Genomic DNA, 22,752 nt, shown 5'->3' with positions numbered 1-22,752 from the left:
CTTCTGTGTTTAATAATGTGAAGTAAAACATTTTGCACATTTAATTTGCACCTTCCAGACATCTAGTGGTGTTAGGCACTTTTTTGTGTGTGCTTTTTGGACATCCGTCTTTCCTCTGTCAAGTGTCTGAATCTTTTATCTAGTTTCAATGGTATAGTTTATCTCTACTATTGAATTACAGGAGTTAGTAATATACATTTTCTCTGGATATGGTATGCTTGCTCTAATAGTTTCTTTTTGGGGATTGTCACCATAAAATACAGAACAAATTGCTGTGTGTTGTGTTCATTCCCATGGATGAATTCCCATGCCTCTATTGCAGGTCTTCTTGGTTCTTAATCTGCTCTTGTGTCCGACTAGTTGGCCAAGCCATTTATCAGTGGCTGTATGTATCTTGCATTCTGAGTTCAGGAAACTTCTTTCTCCATGAACTATATGACCAGGTCACTACCCGAAGTCTTGTTTCCTGGAAGTAATGACTCTCACGCCCTTCTTCAAGACTTACATAAATATACTGAGCCAATATATTTGTAAACCACATTTTTCCCATCAACAGGTAATAATGCATCTGTTTGAGACCTTAGGGTGAGTACTTGTGGGATGGTAGTGGTTGGCATGAATGTCTAGGTTACCTTCTCATAGGCTGCATATGTAGTCTATTGTTTCTCCTGTGCTTGATGCCAAGTAAACCACTTCTGTTTTTTTTATGGTTTCTTCTGGCCTGTTCAACCTCATATCTTCTTGGTGCATCTGATGAAATCATCTCAGGATAGATGGTACCAATATTTTGGTAATTTGATGGCCTATCAACACAATAGAAATATCCTCTGAAGGTTGATGGCATAGCCTGGTTTTACAACTAGTAGTTCTGGATTGTGATTCATGCTTTAGGCTTGCCATAGATTTAATGATCTAGAAACACCACTCTTGGTTTAATACTGAAGAGATTAAAATCAGCATTCCACAGAGGTATTTGTACACTCATGTCTATTGATACCATATTTATAATAACCAAGCTATGGAACCAACCTAGATTTTTGTATTAAAAGATGAGTTAGTATCTTACAAGCATACATAGAACACGGTGTGAGTGTATGCACACATACATGTACACACCCACCACACTATATACCAAACACAATGGGATTGCATTCTGCTGTAAAGAAAATGAAATTCTTACATCTGTACGAAAACAAACGAAACTTTGGATCACTGTGTTCAGAGAAATGAACATGCCCAGAAAGATAATTATTAAATATTTTATCTTATATGTGAAATATAGAATTAAACGTATATATACCTCTGTGTGAATATATTCGCGTATATGTGGGTAATGAAAATAAAAAAAGGGGAGTATATGGGAGGGTTTAAATTTCAGAATCTAAAGGACAAGAGGAAGAAGAAAGAAGAATGAGACAGATGAAGAGGGCAGGACTGGTAGGAAGAAAGGAGACTAGCAAGGGTGGAGGAAAAAGACAGTGTGTGTGGGGGGGGGTGAATAAGGGTTAAGTGTAATGATATAGAGATGAAAATGTTCCAGTGAAACCTATTAGCACGTCTATTAACTTTATAGAATAAAGAAATAGGAAAGAAAGGTGGGGAGGGGTGGGGCTGGGATGCAGCTCAGTTATAGAATTGTTACCTAAAGTGTGAAACCTTAGGTTCAATCCCCAGGATAGGCCCAAATAAATCCATTTACAGTAAGAAGGAATTTCATCTTTGAAACTCTGCTACCAGCTGAGTGGCAGAGTTCTGGTCTTCATTCTCTGTTTCTTGTCTTTCTACAGAAAGGACTTGGACTCCTATTGCTGTCAAAAAAAAAAAAAAGCCTCTGGTCCTTAGACTCTGATTCTAATTACCAATTTTCTCTTTAATCTTTTTCCTAGTGTGTCAGTCAAGCTTTGAAATTGTCACTCAGTTTCTTTATTCTTATAATTACTTGCCATGCAGTTTTCAGTGCTTGGTACAGCTACCACGACACTCACTCCTGCTAATATGACCCCAGGTCTCTACTGGTAAAAGCTTGAACACTGCTAGCGACTGCTGGTTGTGCTGTGTTTATTTAGTGTTTGTTTGTTGGTGATGGTGTTCATTATCAGCCTGATGGTGGTTCATCTTACTCCAAAACCTCCCTGCATGAAAACTGGCATGCAGAACACTTACTAGGAAGCACTGTTTGCCATTTTGTCTGCTTCTCTCATGTGAATTCCAATGGTAAATTATTTCACATTGCCTCATAAGTGACCTAAACTGCCTTTATGCTTTTAAACCACTGTTCCTCACTTTAGGTCATTTCTACTAGTCTTTTTACCATGCCAGTGATTGTTTGTTTTTTTTCTGCTGCAAATACCTTCTGTTCAGACTACGCAGGGGCATTATTTCCAGACATTGGTTTTTGTTAATTTTTTTAAATCATTCTAGTTTCTCCCTTGTTGCTATTCCCTATCACTTTCCTCACGAACATCCTTTCCTCTAATTTGCTAAATTTGTGTGTAACTTCTTAAAGTTCTCTTATCTTAATTTCATCATCTACATTTCTTGAGATCCATATCTGTGTACTAGAGGAATTTGATCAATGTTGCTTGCTAACAAATGAAAATTGGTAACTGATATAAACATGGCTACACAAGTTAACTAATGTCACCACTCATGATGAGTTAGAACAGAGATGATGGTGGTGGTTTGGTCTGGACCAGTAGTGCCAGTATGGATACAAAGGCTTGGGATTTGGAGCTCAGGTCTCACTGATAAGGTTAGAGAAGGGGAGAAAAACAGGACAACGTTAAACGACAACCTATAATTATACTCTGTGAATAAAATGGAATGGCTGTTTGTTTGGCTGTAAAGGGGGAAGGCAAATGATTTAGAAGAGGTAAAATCAAGAATTCTGCCTGTCATGTTCAATGTGAGATATCTATTCAGTTCCTATCCCAAGACGTTCAATAGATACTGTTCCATGAGTTAGAATTTGAGGCTGGGGGCATGCATGATATCAGTTTAAAGTCAAAAGGGTATGGATGGTATTTAATGCTGGGGTCTTAAGAAGAAATGTGACCTTTTGCATAGTTAAATGTTTAGAGAAGTGGTTCTCAACCTGTGGGTCTCGACCCCTTTGGGGTCACATATCAGATATCCTACATAACAGATAATTACAATTCATAACAGCCGCAAAATTAATTATGAAGTAACAATGAAAATAATTTTATGGTTGGGGTCACCACAACGTGAGAAACTGTATTAAGGGTCACAACATTAGGAAGGTTGAGAATCACTGAGTTAGTGTTTTAAGCAATAAGAGGACATAGGAAAAGAGCCTAAAACTAAGTCCGAGGGGAACATATGAAGAGTATGGTATCTAAGAGACAGAGGGAAGATTGTGGCTCCAAAGAAAAGAGTAATCAGGGAGTCAAGTGTTGCTGATCAATAGAAAAAGCAAGAATCAAGTATTTAATATATTAATTCACAGAGGGGGTTGTTTTGGAAGTATATTAACATATTAATCAATGCTGCCTAATCCTATTTCTTGAGTGGCCCAGAATTTGAATTCTGATAAAGTGCTTAACTTTTAATCAACTGTGTTCCCAGGAGTCTATCTGAGATCAATGTGAGCATTTCCACAATAGTGGTTTTTGTCAGTTAGGCTAATTATATGCTATGTGTCACTTGAATGTCCATTTAGGGGTTCCTATTCACTGGCTCCTCCCAGTACCATTTATTTAAGCTGATTGAATTTCTACTCAAATGATAGATTATTGAGAATAGTTTATCAGTGAAATGGGTATTCATGTTCTTTTTCTACTATAGTGAAAAAGGTACTGCTTGTCACCGCTACCCCTCACTGAGCCCAGCAGATACAGTGTTATTTATGTTATTTGTCACTACATTAGGCTGCCAAAAGCTAGACTCCACACAATGGATATTAAAATTGATTTCCTTACAGGGAAAGACAAACGAAGAAAAGGAAAACAAACTAAAACCACCTTCATACATTTTGTGTATATATAAATGCACGTTAGGTATTTTTTTTTATAAATGTCCTTAAGTTTCCCGAACAAAATGAACGATCAGTTCCAAATCAACAGTGGTAGCCGAGAAATCTTGTCTAAAAAAACAAAACAAAACAACAACAGAAAACCAATTATTTTATAAGGATTACTATCTCAAATCCTAAATTTATGCTTCTATTCATGAGGTCAAGGGTCCTGCTAATGCGGTGTCTTGCAGTGCCCATAGGGGTCGCTTTATTGTGAAGGTGATGATTTGCACCACCTTAAGCAGGAAAACCTTCCGTTTTGCTCTTCAGTTCCCATCTCAAGCCTTCTCAGAAACCTAGCGCGAGATAACCCGATCTCGGCTGCAGGTCGGAGGGAGGTAACCTGCAGGTCTGGCCCTCCGCGGAGGCCTGTCACTGCTCTCCTGGCTGCGCCGGGCCACCCCAGCTGCTGTCCCCCGCGCTCTGCGCTGCGCGCCACAGGTGACGGAGTCGGCGGCTGCTGGAGCAGCTCCGGGGGCGGCGCGGGCGGGTCCCCGGCGTCCAGGGCCCGCCCCTCGGCCTGGCTGGCGCGCGGAGGCGGCGCGCACGCGCGGGGGAACATGGCGGCGGCGGAGCCCTCGGTGGCCGCGCTGGCTGGCGGCGGCGTGGGCGCGGGGGCGCCGTCGGGCGGCGTGCCGGTGCTCTTCTGCTTCTCGGTGTTCGCGCGGCCCGCGTCGGTGCCCCACGGCGCCGGCTACGACGTGCTCATCCAGAAGTTCCTGAGCCTCTATGGCGACCAGCTCGACATGCACCGCAAATTCGTGGTGCAGCTCTTCGCCGAGGAGTGGGGTCAGTACGTGGACCTGCCCAAGGGCTTCGCGGTGAGCGAGCGCTGCAAGCTGCGCCTGGTGCCGCTGCAGATCCAGGTGGGTCCCGCCCCCGCCTGCCGGCCGAGCCGGGTCCCCGCGGGCCGCTCACGCCCCCACGTGTGTGGTCCCCCGCGCCCCGCGGCTCTGTGCGGCAGCCTCCGCCGCTCTTATTTCCTCGGGGGATGCAGATCGCCGCGGGTGTTAGCTTCGGGGCTTGTTCTGGGAGTTGTGGTAACCAGTTGCAGAAATGCAAACTTTGCCGCCTCTCCCCTCCTCCTTTCATTTTGGTGACAATCGGGGTGTCTCCATAGGAAGGGAACTGCAGTAGCCTTTTAAATAACCAGCGTAACGCTAGCCTGGGAATCCTAGGCTGAGGAAGTTATACCTAAGAACTAGGATTAGTGAAATTCTATATTGCTAAAAGCCGTTCTGTAATACAGGGCAACAACCTCTTGTCCTAAGATCTGAGGCTTCTCTGGCGAAATGTATGCATTTGGGAGGAAAGGTAGGTGTAACTTAGGCACTACACCATCCATGTTTTTATTGTCTACGTGTAGAATTGCTAAGCCTTTTCTCTGGAATACGAACTGATATGTGACATTTGGGGTTAGAAGGAATTTTCATATTCAAGTGTCATTTTGAGAGGCTTATCCATAATTTTCGTTTATCGTCTGCAGTCAGAGATAGGCTGGATGGTGACGCCCCTCCCCCCACATCTGTGGATCCAAAGGGAGTACTTGATTAAAGTTCATATGTTCAGAGGACAGAGTTCATGGCTAACTGCCAGAGAGCTTGAGTGGGTGGAGTGATCTGCCCTGCTGCCCAGATGGAGAGCTGAGTTCTTTAGTGGTTAAGATGCTCCATTTTTTTTTTTTTTATCTCTTTAGGAGTTCTGGATGATGGCTCCCTGCAGGGTTCCAACAGTCCGTTTAGATTACCGCTGCCTAACATCCAATATGTTGGGTGCACTTTTGACCCATCCATTATAAGGTCAGAATCAAAATGCCGAGTGGGTCTGGAGCTGTATTGAAGATACAGACTTCTTTGTCCACCATTTCCTGTTTCTCTTGGGAGAGAGGGGTTCCTACCTGTGTCTGCTGTGTAAAACAAACAAACAAACAAACCTAGGCTTTCGATTTTTAAGTTTGCTTTCACTTTTCTGTGTGCTTCGAGTAGAAATTTTTATATTTTGAAATTTGAAGACCTGATTCAACTCTTATCTTTAAAGGTCTGAAAATCAATTGTGTGTGTGTGTGTGTGTGTGTGTGTGTGTGTGTGAGAGAGAGAGAGAGAGAGAGAGAGACAGAGAGACAGAGACAGAGAGACAGACATAATGCTGAAAAGGCACTATACTTCAGGGCACTATGGCTTTTGAATTATTTTTATGTATAATTGATTTTTCTGTAATGATGTTTAAAACAATCAATATAACAATAGTAGTACTCTTTTTTAACCACTAACAAATAGTATCTTATTTTTCACTAAATAACCCAAGAATTCTTAAGCTTATCATATATGTGTGTGTATTTTGAAATACTTACAAATATTTTGATACTCCCACTTTAATAATTATTATACTTTCCTTCAATCATGTACCTCTCCTATCATAGTTGTAGATAATATGAAAGAATATTTTACATAGTATGTGACATGCACACACATGCATTTGTGTGTGGGGTTGTATTTTCAGAAAAGATACTTCTTTTCATTGCTCCTATATTTTCTGGAACGTATCTGTATAACCTTACTACATGGGCATTTCCAGAAGGGTTCTTTCCACAATGAAGTGGCATCTCTGTGTGCATTGCATGGATTCAGTTCTTGTTGGAGTAGCAATGACATTTCTTCCTCTGAGGAGCAGAGCACGGAGAGGTAGGAACGTTAGCAAACTGCCCTGGATTATATGATTACAATGGCCAAGCCAGCAAAGCATGAACAAGACCTCTTTATGGAACGTCTGGATATCTGCCATAGCATGGCTGTTGCCTTTCCATGTTTGATGAGCACGTTGAGCAGTCTGGAAAGCAAGACAGACCTGAGCGTCTGTTCATTTCTCTTGATGCTGCGCCTTGCGGTTTTACAGTGAACACCTGTCACTTGGGCAGACTCAAGGTGGCTTCTGGGGAGGTGGGGAGTGATGGAGGTGGTAGGCCCCTTTCCCTGTGACTCGGGGACTACTAGTTCTGTGTGCAGCCTTTTGTGTGTGAGAGCAGTGACCTTGTGGACTAGTAGGTGTCTGTGCCACATCACCCCTGTGGCTGGCAGCAGTTCTTCGGGAACTGATCTTGAAGACCTCTATAGAGCCAGTGCTAGTGTGGTGACTTTTTAGGGACTCCTTTTCAAAAACGTCCTGTCAGAGGGACTGAATGGCTGCTGACAGGTCAGGTAGCTGAAGGCATGGTTCATGTTTCGTTCCTGACAAATTCAGAGACACAGGAGACAGTATAAATGAAGGGATCGTGGGGTAGAAGTTGGGCCATCTTATGTACATCACTTGCACTTTTTCAGAAAGGTGTTCCCAGCTCTGCACGACAGAGACGTGGAATGCTGGAGACTCATGTAAAGCCGGGAGAAATTGTCTCACAGTCTCATGCTTTGTCCATGGCAGGAAGAGCCCAAGCAGAAGACAGGAAGAAATGGAGGCAGGCCAGACAGGCGGGAGGGCTTTGGCAGCTTTTGAGAGCAGGAGATGCCAGCTGCCCTAGGCAGGTTATTTTGACCCGTTCCTGGGGTAGTTAACCCAGAGAGAATTTGGGTCCAGCTTTTACGCTCTAGTGAGATTGTTATTACATGGGTGGGACACAGACTTTTCACTAGAGGAGACCTTCAGCTTTGTGATCAGAAAGAAGGAAAGGCAGAAATAGAAAGAAGAGGGAGAGACCATGGCCTGCTGGTTGAAGATAGAGATTGGGATGGTGGGACCTTTGCTTTAGCTTGTTAGGGCATTGCAGGAAAAACACAAGGATAGCCTCAATGCTTGGAGTAAGGAGACGGCAGGGTGTATCTGGGGTGCTGTGTGCTTTAGGGGACACTGAGAAGAGATGCCTGCGTCCTGAGTTCATGGTGTTGTCTCCAGCCTATTGGTTTGCTAGACAGGGGTAGGGGGTTAGGGGGTATGGCTATCAAGGTATATGACCACTTAAAAACTTATAGTATTGCTGAGTAATGCCCAAACATCGTATCTTTTTGTTCCTTGCGAGTAAATTAGGTGCTTCCTATAAATAAACTGCATTTGAGAGTGGGAGCTGTGACCTGCATTTGATTTTTTTTCTTTCTTTTTGCATCTAGTTAGTCAAGGGGAATGTTAATGTAGATTTAAATGTCAGTGTGCTCTTGGCTCAGCTCAGCTCAGCTCTGCTTTCAGTCTGAGACACAGTCTCAAGAGGTCCCTCAGGTCTCCACTCTCAGAAGGTAGGCACAGCTGGCCTTCCTCGGGGAGTCAGAGAGCTCAGACTTTATTATAAGTTGCCGGTGTAATATACCAGGGACATCAATGCCCAGAGTAGGTACATATGTTCTAAAAGCAAAAATGAAATATTCCCTTGCCAGCTAAATGAAAAGACTCAGGATCCGTTTTTGCCAAAAATAAATCATATGAAGATGAGCCTTTTGGTGGTGTCTGGAAATGCACTTTATGAATGAGTTTTTTAATTCTGCACACTAAATTAGTACAGTGATGTTTCTAGAGAGTTCTTAATGGTAAATCATCTTTAGCATCATTAGAGAGCTTCCCAGGCTGTGCTGACTCAAATGTTTGTTTTGCAGGCTGTCACCACAGCTGAAGAAAAATACCGTGTCTCTTAACTGTGCTAAAGATAAGGACATTGTACGAGAAGATGCTAATGATTCATATTTATGTAACTGAACAGCTGAGATGTGGACTCAGATTCTTATGCCCACGGGCCTTGAAGGCTCTGCTTTAAATGCATTGACACTGGGTCAGGGCCTCCCCGAAGCAGCTATGCAGTTGGATTGGGAACAGGACTTGAATGCTGATCCCTGGCTCCTCTTCAGACTGGTACTCAAGTAGATCATGTTTGTCTTGCGACTGTAATAGGGTGCTGGTTTTAAAAGAAAAATCACTCATCTTAAAAACCTTTCCCATCACTAAACATGCACAGATTCCTCACTATGGCTCAGGGACTGTCCTAAACACTGCTAACAGAGTGGCCTACACACCCCAGCCGGCCATTCTCACGTTTCTAGAGTCTACAGCCCAAGGGTGTGGCCAGCAATGGCTCCTTCTGAGGGCTTCCAGGAAGAATCTGTTCACGACTCTTTCACTCCAGTCCCTGCTTTCATGGCCAAGGCGTTCTTGCCATGAGTGTCTGTCCATCCATCTTTCTCCTTTGTATGTGGACACCAGTCATGGGCAGTTACTTACCTACCTTACGTCAGTGGGTGACTTTATCTTAAGTCAAGTAATCTTCAGTGACTCCAGCCCCATGAAGGTCATTCTCCAAGGTGCAGGAGTTAGGAATGTCAAGTATGACTTTGCAGGAGTTGGAGGACACTGTTTAACAGTGTGACGGGACACCATATCTTACTTCCATTCCAGGAACTGGTATATATCATTGAACTAGGCCAGCCATTGTCCTTGCTGAGTGACCTGTGGCCATTTTGTAAAATGATCAGAGCACGTGGCCAGGGTAGCATCAAACTATGCTGTGAAAAGTCTATGGGTATTCTATTCAGTATGAAAGCTAAGGTCAGTGTCACCCTGTGGCAGATCTAAAGGAAGTGGACAAAGGTTTTTCCACTTTTGTTTGAGGAAACCACTGATTAAAATATTCACACTTTTATATTTAGATGTGTATGTGCAGGGGATTTGGTTTTTGAACCTGAACTGACCTGAGGTGTCACATTTTTCCTTCTGAAATTATTTGGTCAGATCCGCTTTCATCGTGGCACCATTGGTCATCTTGCAGTGTTTTGGGCAATACTTTTAGGTATCTACAATTTAGTTTTAATTAAAATTTTTGAGTCAGGGTAAGAAGTTCCCGAATTATAATTGAATTGAATTGTAACAGCATCTTGTTGAAATGTATTTGTGTTTAAGGATAGGGAGGAGACAGGATTAGGTGAATAACATGGTTAGAATTTCTTGGTTTTTGTTTTTGTTTTTGTTCCTTTGTAGATCTGGAGGTTATTTCTATAGTCACACCTTATCTGCAACTACTATGTCCCAGGGAAGCCATTATTTTTATTTTAAATAAGATTTGCCTTTTAGATTTATGCTTAGATAGCATAGACTTTCTGTCTTCCTCTGTCCCACCAATTCCTCCGTTGCTAATATTGTACTTTATTGTGGTTCATTTGCACAACCAATGGACTAGCATGATGTCTTACTGTGAACTAAGCTGCACAATGGATTTTTAAAAACTGTTTTAATGTAATCTTTTTTAGTATATATGTGTATCCGTGTGTGTGTATTAGTCAGGGTTCTGTAGAGTCACAGAACTTGTGGAATGAATCTCTCTATGTAAAAGGAATATTGAAATGACTTACAGGCTAGTCCAACAACAGCTAGCTGTGAATGGAAAGTCCAGGAATCTAGTAGCTTCTCATTCCCACAGGGCTGCGTGTCTCAGCTGGTCTTGGCATGTGCTGGAATCCCTAAGGAGTAGGCTCCAGAGCCAGTGAAGGAGCAGGTATGCAGACGAGGCAAGGACATGTAGCAAAGAAGGAGGAAGCCTTTCTTTCTCTGTTGTGCTCATATATATAGGCTTCCAGCGGAAGGCGTGGCCCAGATTAAAGGTGTGTCTGGGTCAGAGCCTGAGTCTCCCTGCCTTAAGCTCTGCATCACAGGCGCGCCCTCCACTTCTAGATGGTAGTGCGCCCCAGACACAGACAGGCTGACAGCCTAGAACAGCCATCACAGTGAGTGCGGGTGCCTGTGGAGGTCACAGAGGGCATCAGGTCACCTGAATCTTCTTTAGTTACAGGCAGTTGTGAGCTACCCAGTGCATGCTGGGAACTAAGCCTAGGTCCTTTGGAAGAACAACGCATGCTTTTAACCAGTGAGCCGTCTCTCCAGTCCCTGCACACTGATTTTTACTGGCTTTTCCTTCTTGTCTTTTCTGTTTGATATCTCATGGTGACCTGATCATGATGCAATCCAGGATACAGTTAAATCCACTTGCCTTTCAAGGGTATTGAAAAGCAAGAGTCAGATTTTTTTTGGGGGGGGGTGTCCTCAGCCTTCATGTGTATGGTGTAGGGGTAGACTGAGACTGTGGGACTGTGAGGGCCCGTGAAGGCCAGTCTCACCTCACGGACGCGAACAGTTTTCTGGTGTGACACTGTTGAGTACATGTGTGAAAATCACCTAGCTCACTGGTCTGTCAGGTTTCTCCTGTGCCGAGTAGTTTCTCTGCTGCTGGCACACGCTCCCTCAGGCGGACAGGTGCACCACATTCAAGGGTACAGGGAAGTGTCTGTGACTCGCAATCAGAAACCCCATCTTTACAATAAAGTGTGTCACTGTTCACTGTAGCACCCTCTTTGTTTCCTGAAAAGGGTTCTGTGCAGCGAGGGCGGGTTTACGGCTGGTTTTCCTTCCAACCTGAGAACATATATTCAGATTTCTGAAGGATTTATTCAAATATAACTTGACAAATAACAAAATAACTTAATATTTTGACCATTTTATCTTGTTCCGCTAACTTGTATTATTTGACATATTCCTCTTTTCTTTTTCTTTTTTTTTTTTTTTGACATATTCTTTATACTAGCATGACATTTTCCTAATTTGGAACAGTGTGTTACTACCTCGCCAGATGCCATTGGAGCTGAGTTTGGCTTGCTTTTCTTGTATTTTGGATCGTTTTTTCCATCCCCCTGTTAGTTCCTGCCACTGGTCATTTGTCTGCGTTCTAATTGTTTGTAACTCTCTAACTCTCTGTCAGTTTAGAATGTGGACTACCAGTCTCCTACGGGACCCGTAGTGTTAGAGTATGTGGACTGAGTTGGTACAGGAGAGCTGGGACCGGGAGCATGTGTGAACTGTGAGTGTGTGTGAACAGTGACTATGTGTGAGCAGTGAGCGTGTAAGGGCTTGGTTGTCAGCATACTTACATGCTTGCCCAAGGTTTCCTGTGCTAATGGGACAGCAAGTTTGGCTGAGTTGTGTGACTGTAATTTCAAAGAAGCCTCTTGTAAGTAAATTGCTTTTTAGCATATACCTTAATCAAAGCCATACTTTGATACTTCCTGTTTAAATTCTTGAAAACAAAACAGAGATTTTGGCCGGGTGTTGGTGGTGCATGCCTTTAATCCCAGCACTTGGGAGGCAGAGGCAGGTGGATATCTGTGAGTTCCAGGACAGCCTTCAAAACAACACAGAGAAACCCTGTCTCGAAAAACAAAAACAAAAAACAAACAAAAAAAAAAAAAAGAAAGAAAGAAAGAAAAGACAGAGATTTTGAGCTTAGCGAACTACGATTTAATGTTTATTGGGATTTTAAAATGCGTACACCATTTGTAGTAATTGCTTTTAAAAATAATATTCCAAATACACAAAAATCGGTCTTCCTGGCTTCTGTATGTAAGTCACAACCACTGCTTTGGAAATGGCTAAAATACAGGCATTGGGAAGGCACTCTGGCTCAACTGATTAAGGCACTTGTCACCAAGCCTGATGGCCTGAGGTCTAACCCCAGAGGCCATGTAGCAGGAGGAAACAAGAGTCTCAGGAGTTGTCTCCTGACTTCCCAGTGTAAATCCTGGAGTTTGCACACACACACACACACACACACACACACACACACACACACCAAATAAACGTTAAGAGAAACGAAAACAGTTTAAAAGGTGTAATTTGAAAAGAGAGTGAGGAAACAGCCAAAGCACTTGAGCACTTATTTTACTAATAGTGCTTTATTGGTAAAGTTGGAGCCTCTCCGTAGTGTTTGGCTGACAGGTGGCTCTCACCATCTAGAGTAGTCTGCTGCTGGATTGCCCATGGTGAGTGAGGGTGAGTGCACCCTGTGGCCTCAGCTGTAGTGGGAGCCGAAGGAACTGGAGTCTCCAGCCAGAACACAGGCAGAAACCATCACAGAGCTGTTAGCGTAGCCACAGCACTGGGCATAAAGCTTTCATTTCAGAGGCTCCTTAAATCCATGGAGGAATCGTCAACTTTTGAGTCTGTTGCATTCAGGGATGGTAAGGCCCAGCCTAGAGCTGAGCTGCTGCCGAGGCTACAGCCATGCAGTTGGGAAATTATTAATAATTGCTATCTGTGGGTGGTTTTAGCAGGGTGCAAAAGCAGGAGAATTAGAGGGATAATTTAGTGGGTAACTAGGAAGAGGAAAGACATCTGTTTCTTCCAAAGGGAGCACATTCTTTGCAGAGTTCTCTTTTGAAGCACCTTGGGCCTTTAAGTCCCTGGTGAAGTTAAGTTTCTGTATTCAGTGTAAATTTACAGTTAGTGGCTCCTCATGGGGCCCAGGCTGTTGGAGTGGGCTACCTGCAGCAGATGTGAAGCTTGGAAATTTGATTCCCGGTTTTCCTCCTAATTAATTAGTTTTCCACTCATAATGTTCCTTTTCCAGCCCAGGGCAGTTTTCATGTGTCATTTACTGCCCTCTAGAAGTCACCCTTGCAAGTGGTATCTTTGTATTTTTATCTTGAGAGCAGTGATTTTTGTATATGCTATGAATTAATTTTGTTTTCTGTTTATGTCTTTAGTTTTATGTCTCATAGTCTCTGCTACAGATTAATTTTTAAGTTGTTGCTTTCTTTACATGCAGTGGTTTAGAATTTAATTTCCATGCCTGTAATACCACTATGAGATTTGTATTTTACTATTGTAAATATGTTTTTCTGATTTGAAGATAACATATGCACAATAACATTCAGCAAATGCTTTTAAATACACTCAAAAATAGTGTAAGAAAAAATATTCAAATTATATATAACTGCTAATTTTTTGATACTTTCTTTTTTATATTTTTATATCACTGAAATGCTATTCAAGTATGCTCATGTAAACATTAGCATTATATGGTACCTATTTCTCCTTAGATACAAGAAATTCTTTGAAATGTGCACGTTTTTAATTGACTAAATGTTTTTTCTCTGTATATATTAAAATTCATTTGAACATTTAGATATGGTTAGTCTTTGCTTTATTTCTCCCCTCCCTACCAAATGCAGTTTGGAGAATGTCTTTGTGGGTAATACCCTTTTGGGGGGAGGGGATGTGGGTAATTCAGATCCTTTCTTTTTCTATTATTTTTTTTGTGGTTGCATCGTTTCTTGTAGTATTAGTTGTATTAAGTTTGCTTACTGAGACAGACAATAGGAACATTTTTCTTCTTGCATTGATGTCTACTGGAGTTAAATGTCATTTGTAATACAAATGCCAGATCATTCCTGTCTCCTCTTTTCCTCAGCTTACGACCCTGGGAAATCTCACACCTCCAAGCACTGTGTTTTTCTGCTGTGACATGCAGGAAAGGTTCCGGCCAGCCATCAAGTACTTTGGAGACATTATTAGTGTGGGACAGAGACTGGTATGTTTGGGTGTCTGTCTGTCTGTCTGGTCCAGTTGGTTGAGGCACAATATGCATGGGTGTGGCTACTCAACACACTTTTTACACTTTCGTTTGGTACCTTTCTTTCAGTTGCAAGGGGCTCGGATATTAGGAATTCCGGTTATCATAACAGAACAGTACCCCAAAGGTCTTGGCAGCACAGTGCAAGAACTCGACTTAACAGGTGTGAAGCTGGTTCTTCCGAAGACCAAGTTTTCTATGGTGTTACCTGAAGTTGAAGCGGCCTTAGCCGAGATTCCTGGTGTCCGGAGTGTTGTACTGTTTGGAGTAGAGGTATGTACCCTCTTGGCTTCGGGACATGTGTGGTCTTGTTTATAGGATGCTAGTGGCTGAGTGGCACTGAGGGAACATGGCCACCCCTTGTTACATGTCTTCCACCCTTATGGCACGGGCTGTTGCCAGCTTGAACCCTCACAACAGCCCTGTGAACTGTGTGCCCTGTGTCTCCCAGGATCACAGATGAGAAACTATTAGCAGCGTCAGTGCCTTGTCTGAGGTCAGCCAGCCAGTGAGGAGGCAGCGTCTGAATCTAGGCCAATGGTCTTCAGCTGTCCCGAGAACCACCTGCTTCACCTTCCCACGTTCTTACATGTGCTGCTTTGCTTCCCTACAGACACACGTATGTATCCAGCAAACAGCCCTGGAGCTGGTCGGCCGAGGCATTGAGGTTCACATTGTTGCTGATGCCACCTCCTCAAGGAGCATGATGGACAGGATGTTTGCTCTTGAGGTACTTGTTCTACATCAAGTTTTCTGACAAATTAGGTATCTTGAATGTTTACCAGTCCCTAATAATTTGCCCTTTAAGCTGATGCTTGGTCTCCACGTATCAGGACTATTACTTCCCAGAGAAACAGCTCTGCACTCGCTAACTGACCTGTCAGGTACCCACTTTGCCTACTTCATACTTTTCCCTGGGATTAGATTTCTAGACACGCCAGAAGTGCCTTGATAGTTTTGCGGTCACTTTGCCCTAACATTCAGCATGGACTAGACGTGTCTCAAGTAGCCAGGACTGAAGTTTACAGAATGGCCAAGTAGAAACAGTTCATGCGGGTTCACTCAAGCAACATGTAGCCCCTAAGTCTGGCAGAATGTATCAGAGCCTGAGTCAGCCTCGTGTAAGTGACTGTAGACATAACCTACGTACTGCTTCCAGGCTGACGCTGGGTCAGCCATTCTTTCTCAGTGTTGCCTAATAATCATCCGAGCTGAGCCCCTTCTATGCCGAGCCTGTTGAGGCTAGCACATAGTCCTGGGGAGGTTTTTCCTCCAGAAGTGTATGTGCACGCACGCGCCTGATGCCTGAGTTCAGTTTCTGAATTTCACAGTGAAAGGGAAGAAGGGACTCCTGAACGTTATCATCTGACCTCTACACACACCTAACACATGTGTGGGCGTGTACACACACAGACACACTCAGACACACACACACACACACACACACACACACACACATTAATAATAAATTAAATAGAAAAGCAATTTAAAGAAATGCTGGAGGGCTTGTTGTGAGATCATCCAGTACAAACTGGCTTGTGCATTGTTCTCTGTTGGGGCTGCGTCAGCTCTGTAGCCTACAGTGCCATCAGATGTGTGAAAGGAGTGGCTGGAAGAGGAAAGAAAGGCCGTGAGGAACAGACAGGCCTTAGGTAGCAACACTGGGCAGCCTCCCTTCTAAAGAGTGGAACCCCTGTGGTGACGACCGACAGAAGTTTGCTGTTTGTTCATTCATTGGAAGATTTATGCTTATATTCTTTGAGAAGTCCATGCAGTGTCTTTTGAGCATAGTCAACCTTCTCCAACAACCCCCTCCCCCCCCACTTACCACCCCCTCCACCCTTGCATCTCTTCCCATCCGAGTTCGAGGTTACCTTTTCTTCTTTTTTTTAAGTCCTTTCTGGTCAGGTCCAGTTTGAATTGCTCAGCTGATGTTGGGATTGAGTCTAGCCCTGCAATGTGGTTGGAAAGCCTGTCAGCCCTCATATCCTTCAAAGAAAGCAGCTCACCTTTGTCCTGGTAACATGCCAGTGACGCCTCAGCCCCTCGCGGGATTATGTGTCTCTCTGGGCTGCGGCTTTGTTTCTCTGGGGTTTCCACACACCTTGTGTGCGGTACTGAAGTCTCTCTGGGTTCACATGTGCGCTCCCCCCGTTGTGTCTAGACAATCCTGCTTCCCTGATGCTGTCTGTCCATCCTCCACTCCCCTTCTTACAGTCTTCCCATCCCTTTTTCCTCAAAAGCCCCAGAGCCTAGGGGTGAGGAGTGTGCCACCATTGTCCCATACGTAGAGGTTTATTTTGTTAAAGCACCCCATGCACACTGGAAATGTTGGATTTTCTGGCTTATTAAAAATGCACTGCTTCTCATCAGAGCCAAGATCTATGAGCTACCCGCCAGTCGTGAGTTCATTCCAATCCACTTTTCTAGCTTCCTCAGTAAGCTAAGGTCTTACAGCTCGAGTCAGGTCAGCCTCTCTCAGCGAGCAGCTGTCTTCATGCACCTTCGCTGCAAACTTTATTGTCATGTTCATGCTCGGACTTTATTTCAAAGGAACCAAAGCTGTGCAAACAAAAGGGAGCCTTGTGTGCTGTGAAGGTATTTCCAGAACTTTCCTTCTACATTCATATGAATTTTATTGTTTTATTTATTCTCTCGTACATTGCATCCCGTCCAGAGTTTCCCCTCCCTCCACTCCACTGAGTCCCTGTGTCCCTCCCTGAGACCTATTGCCCTTCCCATTTCCTTTCAGAAAAGAGCAGTTCTCCCAGGGATACCAAGTGAAGCACTCATGTTGGGACTGGGTGAGGCAACCCAGCAGAAAGAAAAGGGTCCCAACGGAAGAAGAAAGAATCAGAAACACCCCCTGCTCCCACTGTTAGGAGTCCAACAAAAGCCCCAAGCTAAACAAGCACAGCATGTATGCAGAGGGCCTAGTGCAGTCCCGTGCGGGATCTGTGGTTGCCACTTCAGTCACTGTGAGTGCCTGTGAGCCCCACTTAGTTGACTCTGTGAGCCCCAAGACGTTCTAAAAGGGGACAGAAAAAGCCTGGTCTTTTGAATGAACACAGAGGAGCCTGCCTGGACTAAAGCAGCAAGGTTGAAAGTGGAAAAGGGACCACAGCAGGTCATGTGATAATGTTCAGTGCCCGCAGCTGAGGACAGGTGAGGTCATGATTGCAGTGCCTGCAGCTGAGGTCAGGTGAGGTCATGATTGCATGATTGCAGTGTCCACAGCTGAGGTCAGGTGAGGTCAGGATTGCAGTGCCCGCAGCTGAGGTCATGATTGCAGTGCCTGCAGCTGAGGTCAGGTGAGGTCATGATTGCAGTGCCTACAGCTGAGGTCAGGTGAGGTCATGATTGCAGTGCCCGCAGCTGAGGTCAGGTGAGGTCATGATTGCAGTGTCCACAGCTGAGGTCAGGTGAGGTTAGGATTGCAGTGCCCGCAGCTGAGGTCATGATTGCAGTGCCTGCAGCTGAGGTCAGGTGAGGTCATGATTGCAGTGCCTACAGCTGAGGTCAGGATTGCAGTGTCCACAGCTGAGGTCAGGTAAGGTCATGATTGCATGATTGCAGTGTCCACAGCTGAGTTCAGGTGAGGTCATGATTGTAGTGTCCACAGCTGAGGTCAGGTGAGGTCAGGATTGCAGTGCCCGCAGCTGAGGTCATGGTTGCAGTGCCTGCAGCTGAGGTCAGGTGAGGTCATGATTGCAGTGTCCACAGCTGAGGTCAGGTGAGGTCATGGTTGCAGTGCCTGCAGCTGAGGTCAGGTGAGGTCATGATTGAAGTGTCCACAGCTGAGGTCAGGTGAGGTCAGGATTGCAGTGTCCACAGCTGAGGTCAGGTGAGGTCAGGATTGCAGTGCCCGCAGCTGAGGTCAGGTGAGGTCATGATTGCAGTGCCCGCAGCTGAGGTCAGGTGAGGTCATGATTGCAGTGCCTGCAGCTGAGGTCAGGTGAGGTCATGATTGCAGTGCCTGCAGCTGAGGTCAGGTGAGGTCATGATTGCAGTGCCTGCAGCTGAGGTCAGGTGAGGTCATGATTGCAGTGTCCACAGCTGAGGTCAGGTGAGGTCATGATTGCAGTGTCCACAGCTGAGGTCAGGTGAGGTCATGATTGCAGTGCCTGCAGCTGAGGTCAGGTGAGGTCATGATTGCAGTGTCCACAGCTGAGGTCAGGTGAGGTCATGATTGCAGTGTCCACAGCTGAGGTCAGGTGAGGTCATGGTGTGCAGCGTCTGACAGTTTGTAGGCTGCTCCTCTTCCTTGCATCTTTCTATAGAGATCATGCAGTTTGTCTCTAAAGTTTTGGGGAGATGCTTTTTCGTTCTGTGAACTGAAAGTTAGCAACAACATGGCTAGCCCCTTTTCTTCTTTCTTCCTTCAGAGCAGAATTACTTCAGATAATCCTTATCCATACTGTCTGTTAACTTTATTTCATTTGTAAGGTGTATAGTTAGTAAGCATGAGGCCCGTGGCATGCACTTATTCCCTTCATGTTTCCTTGTGTGTACTCAACATCTATTGGTCTGTGTCACCTTGAAGTAAATAATTATTCATAATTGCATAATAGATTGCTGTACCACCATACACCCGCCCGATTTTGTCTATCTCAGAAGACGAATTGCAAAATGATGGAGTAAACCCCCTCTTGAACTTGATGTCCCTGTAGTTTTTGATGTTGCTAGGATATGAAGTCGGTTGGGTACTCCATTCCTGACTTACAGTTTTAGGTGAACACTTAAATGCTTCCTTTTTCACTGGCCCAGTTGGACTGGCTGTACCAGTGTAAGGAGGGGTCTTCCAAAGCCTCATGCCCCGTTTTAACTCTGGACAGAAAGTGAGCCCAGAGGAAGTGTGACCAGGAGTGGGCGGGACACCACAAGCTGTTGCTGCTGTCTGCTCAGCTTCAGCCCAGTTGGGGAGGGCGGGCTCTAGGGACACACCTAGGAGCCTCTCCTAAAAGCTTTGCATTTTCTGTACCACACCTTCCTTCTCACGTGGGTCTTTTGCTTAGTTATTTTTAAACCCTCAGTCTTGAAGTAAGTAGCATTGTACACCCCAATGGGACCCAGCTTCCAGCACCACCAAAGATTATTAGTGTAGACAGACAAGACTCTGGTCTACACAGCACTAGAAAAAGCTCTGCCCTCTTCTAAGGTTCCTATAGCAGATGCTTCTTGGAATATCTACCCATTTGCCCTTTACCCTGGAGTTTGTGACTACTGATTTATTGCTACAGAGAGTGGACCTCAGCTGTGGGATTCTCTCCCCCACCTCACTCTCCAGACCTTGCTCCCTCTACCCCATCCCCTGCTCCTTGAGTTCCAGTAGTTCTGCTGGAGCAGCCTGCAAAAGGCATCCTGCCAGGAACAGTCCTATTGTAGAGCAGTAGGGAAGGACAGAGGGGCTGGGAGAAATGGAGGGAGGGGAAACGCTGGTGGGGATGTGATGTATGATTTTATAACCTTGTTTAATCATCCTAAAAAGTTTATAATAGCACAAGTGGTGGTTCCATTAATCCCTGGGGCAGATTCTCAAACCTCACTTGAGGCTCTTCACTCTGCCAACCATTCCTAGACCAGAGAATTCTTGATTATGAGATGGATGTCCTTAGGGGCTGTTTACTGGGGTCAGAAAACAAGAATTTAAGAACCCTTCTTTTCTTAATGCAATTAAATTTCTATTTTGTGTAGTTACATACAAACTAGTAATAAAATATTCTGCATAGCTATAATTATACCCATATTTTTAAATAATTAGGTACCAAGTGGCAGTTATACCAGGTGAAAGTTTTTTTTTTTTTTTTTTTTTTTTTTTGGTTTTTCGAGACAGGGTTTCTCTGTATTGTTTTGGAGGCTATCGGTCCAGCCCGGCCTCGAACTCACAGAGATCCGCCTGCCTCTGCCTCCCGAGTGCTGGGATTAAAGGCGTGCGCCACCGCCGCCCGGCTTGCCAAGTGAAAGTATTAAGATGCTTCATGATTTCCTGTTTTGATTACACCACACAGGGTAAAAGGGGATGAGGTCCCTCTTTTGTTCTTGGTGTTAGAAATAAAAACACAAGAGTTTATCAAAGCTTGAAGCCAAAAGGAATCCACATATGAGAGGTGAAATGTTACAGCCCTGAAAAGTGGGTACATGTGGGATGCTAGTATCCTAACATGGCTTCTGTTGCTGTGATAAACACCGTGACCAAAGCAGCTTGGGGAGAAAAGGGTTTGTTTTCATCCTAACCCCCATGTCAAGGCTGATCACTGGCAGAACTCGAGGCACAAACCCAGAGGCGGAAGCTGGAGCGGAGGCCACCGAGGAATATTGCTTACTGGCTTACTCAGCTTGCTTTTTACATTACCTAGGGCCACCTGCTCAGGGTGGCACCGCCCACAGTGGAGTGGCCCTCCAACATCAATCATTCCCTGTAGACTTGCCTAGAGACTGTCTGATGGAGGCACTTTCTAAACTAAGTTTTCCTCTTCCTGAAGACCCCCGCTTGAGTGTCAAGTTGATAGACTACACACATGCGGACATGACTTACACAGCTTCCTCTCTCTTTACATTGTTAGCCTGACAATCTAGTACCTACAGATCGTGACACTGGCTCCCTGGCTCCCTTTATTCATTTCCATCCCATTATTAGTACGGAGAAATACCCGTGAAGAGTTTGTGATACCTCTGGTTTTGAAACCTTTCTCTCTCTATTGCTGAGGCCAAGAGCCATCATTATAGAGGAGGACCCTAATTATTGTCCTGGCAACTTCTGCTATTTTTAAATGATCTCCATTTTCCAGCTCACTTCTTGTCTTTGTTTCTGTTTTCTAGCGTCTTGCTCGTACTGGGATCATTGTGACCACTAGTGAAGCTGTTCTGCTACAGCTGGTGGCTGACAAAGACCATCCGAAATTCAAGGAAATTCAGAACCTAATTAAGGCGAGTGCCCCGGAGTCTGGTCTGCTCTCCAAAGTATAGGATGCTTGAAGGATCAGGATCCTCGACAGGACTGCAAGCCAGACAAGCTCTTGTCTCTACTAAAACTAAAATGTTAAGTCAACAGCAGTTCCTCCTTTGCGGCTCTTAGTAACACTTAACTGGCTAGGCCATAGGGTACAATCATTTAGTTACGATGTCAAGGCTTCAGGTGCTGCTTATCTTCCTTGTTTCTTAATGGGCTTTTATTTATTAAGATAAATTACAATGGAGGTGCCTGTTTTGTCTACACCATACCCTTCAAAAGTGCTCCCTCTGGTGAAGTTTTCTTAAATTGTGCACTTTACAGAAAACAAACAAAACCATCTACCATAATGATTTGACTTTTTTATTGTTGTGAAGCATCCTTGTGATGTTAGTGTAGACCCAGTGTTTTCACTTCACAGGCTGACTGGTGAACGATTGCCGAGTGAGAATTGATGAACAGGACTCTGGGTTGTCACCTACGTCACTCACAGTGTAGAGTTGCTGACTGAGTGAGGAGCATTGGTTTGACCAGAGCAGATTATCTTAGCTATTGTGTATGGTCTTGATGGTACTGCTTTGCTTATTCCTGTTACCATCTTTGTGGATTTTCCTCCTCTGGCTAATGGTCTATGTTAACTTCTTCCACTGGATGTTTTGCATCCTCATTGGTTGTTTTAATCTTGTGAACAGATGGGAGTGATTTTCAGTGCTGGGTAACTGACAGAGTTACCCTAACACAATGCCTTTACAGTCTTTTTGAGTTCGTCTTTTGGTATACACGGGAGTTTGTGGAGAAGGAAACACAATATAAAATGTAGTTTTACATATTCTCATGTTCCCCTTTGTATTTTCTCTCCCTGCCATTCAAACATTGTTACTGCTGATGTCATCAAGCATGACTCGGTGGGAGTAGGTAATACAATGGTCATTGTTAACCCATCAATAAGTGTATTTTCACTTAATACTTATAGTGTTTAAAAAACTTTTTAGAGTGTGTTGTGATATGTGGAGCATTACTCTCTTTGTATTAAATTAAAGAAAGTATATTACATGGGTGAAATTGTTTTGTTTCCCATGGTTCCATGAGCACTAACTAGTCAAGGAATTCTAGTGACTTTCCAGAGGTAACAGCTTTCATATTTTTAATCCTACAACTCATGGGAACTTTCACAGGAGGAGAATCCTTTGCAGGCCCAGATTGATGGAGTTCTTAGAGGGGCTTCCTGTTACATCTATAGAAATGTGTTTTGTTCTTTGAGCCTTGGTAAGACACCACAGCCTGACTACTTCATGGTGTGCTGAGATGTTTGCTTTAGAACCTCTCAACCTGTGGGTCCCAAAACCTTTGGGGGTCAGATGACCCTTTCACAGGGATCAGTTATCAGATATCCTGCATAGCAGA

General features: G+C 44.3%; 1 protein-coding gene across 1 annotated transcript; it reads left to right on the top strand.

The window, feature by feature from the left end:
* The first annotated feature begins 4,578 nt into the window (after positions 1-4,578).
* Isoc1 (isochorismatase domain containing 1) lies at positions 4,579-22,396 on the top strand. The gene is made up of 5 exons (XM_005069089.3): positions 4,579-4,899; positions 14,238-14,357; positions 14,469-14,672; positions 15,013-15,129; positions 21,219-22,396. Exons 1-5 carry the CDS (start codon positions 4,594-4,596, stop codon positions 21,363-21,365), a joined length of 894 nt encoding a protein of 297 aa, XP_005069146.1. The 5' UTR covers positions 4,579-4,593; the 3' UTR covers positions 21,366-22,396.
* The last annotated feature ends 356 nt before the right edge of the window (positions 22,397-22,752 follow it).

This window comes from Mesocricetus auratus, unplaced genomic scaffold (genome assembly GCF_017639785.1).
Source record: "Mesocricetus auratus isolate SY011 unplaced genomic scaffold, BCM_Maur_2.0 Super-Scaffold_6730, whole genome shotgun sequence".
Classification (NCBI taxonomy): Eukaryota; Metazoa; Chordata; class Mammalia; order Rodentia; family Cricetidae; genus Mesocricetus; species Mesocricetus auratus.
This window is presented reverse-complemented; position numbering and strand designations above follow the sequence as displayed.

What these genes read in the sequence shown, in the direction of transcription:
- Isoc1 (XM_005069089.3), top strand. Translation starts at nt 4,594, where the DNA reads ATGGCGGCGGCGGAGCCCTCGGTGGCCGCGCTGGCTGGCGGCGGCGTG. An exon ending in TTGTACTGTTTGGAGTAGAG is followed by an intron (nt 14,673 to 15,012) that starts GTATGTACCCTC and finishes GCTTCCCTACAG; the next exon opens with ACACACGTATGTATCCAGCA. An exon ending in ACAGGATGTTTGCTCTTGAG is followed by an intron (nt 15,130 to 21,218) that starts GTACTTGTTCTA and finishes TCTGTTTTCTAG; the next exon opens with CGTCTTGCTCGTACTGGGAT.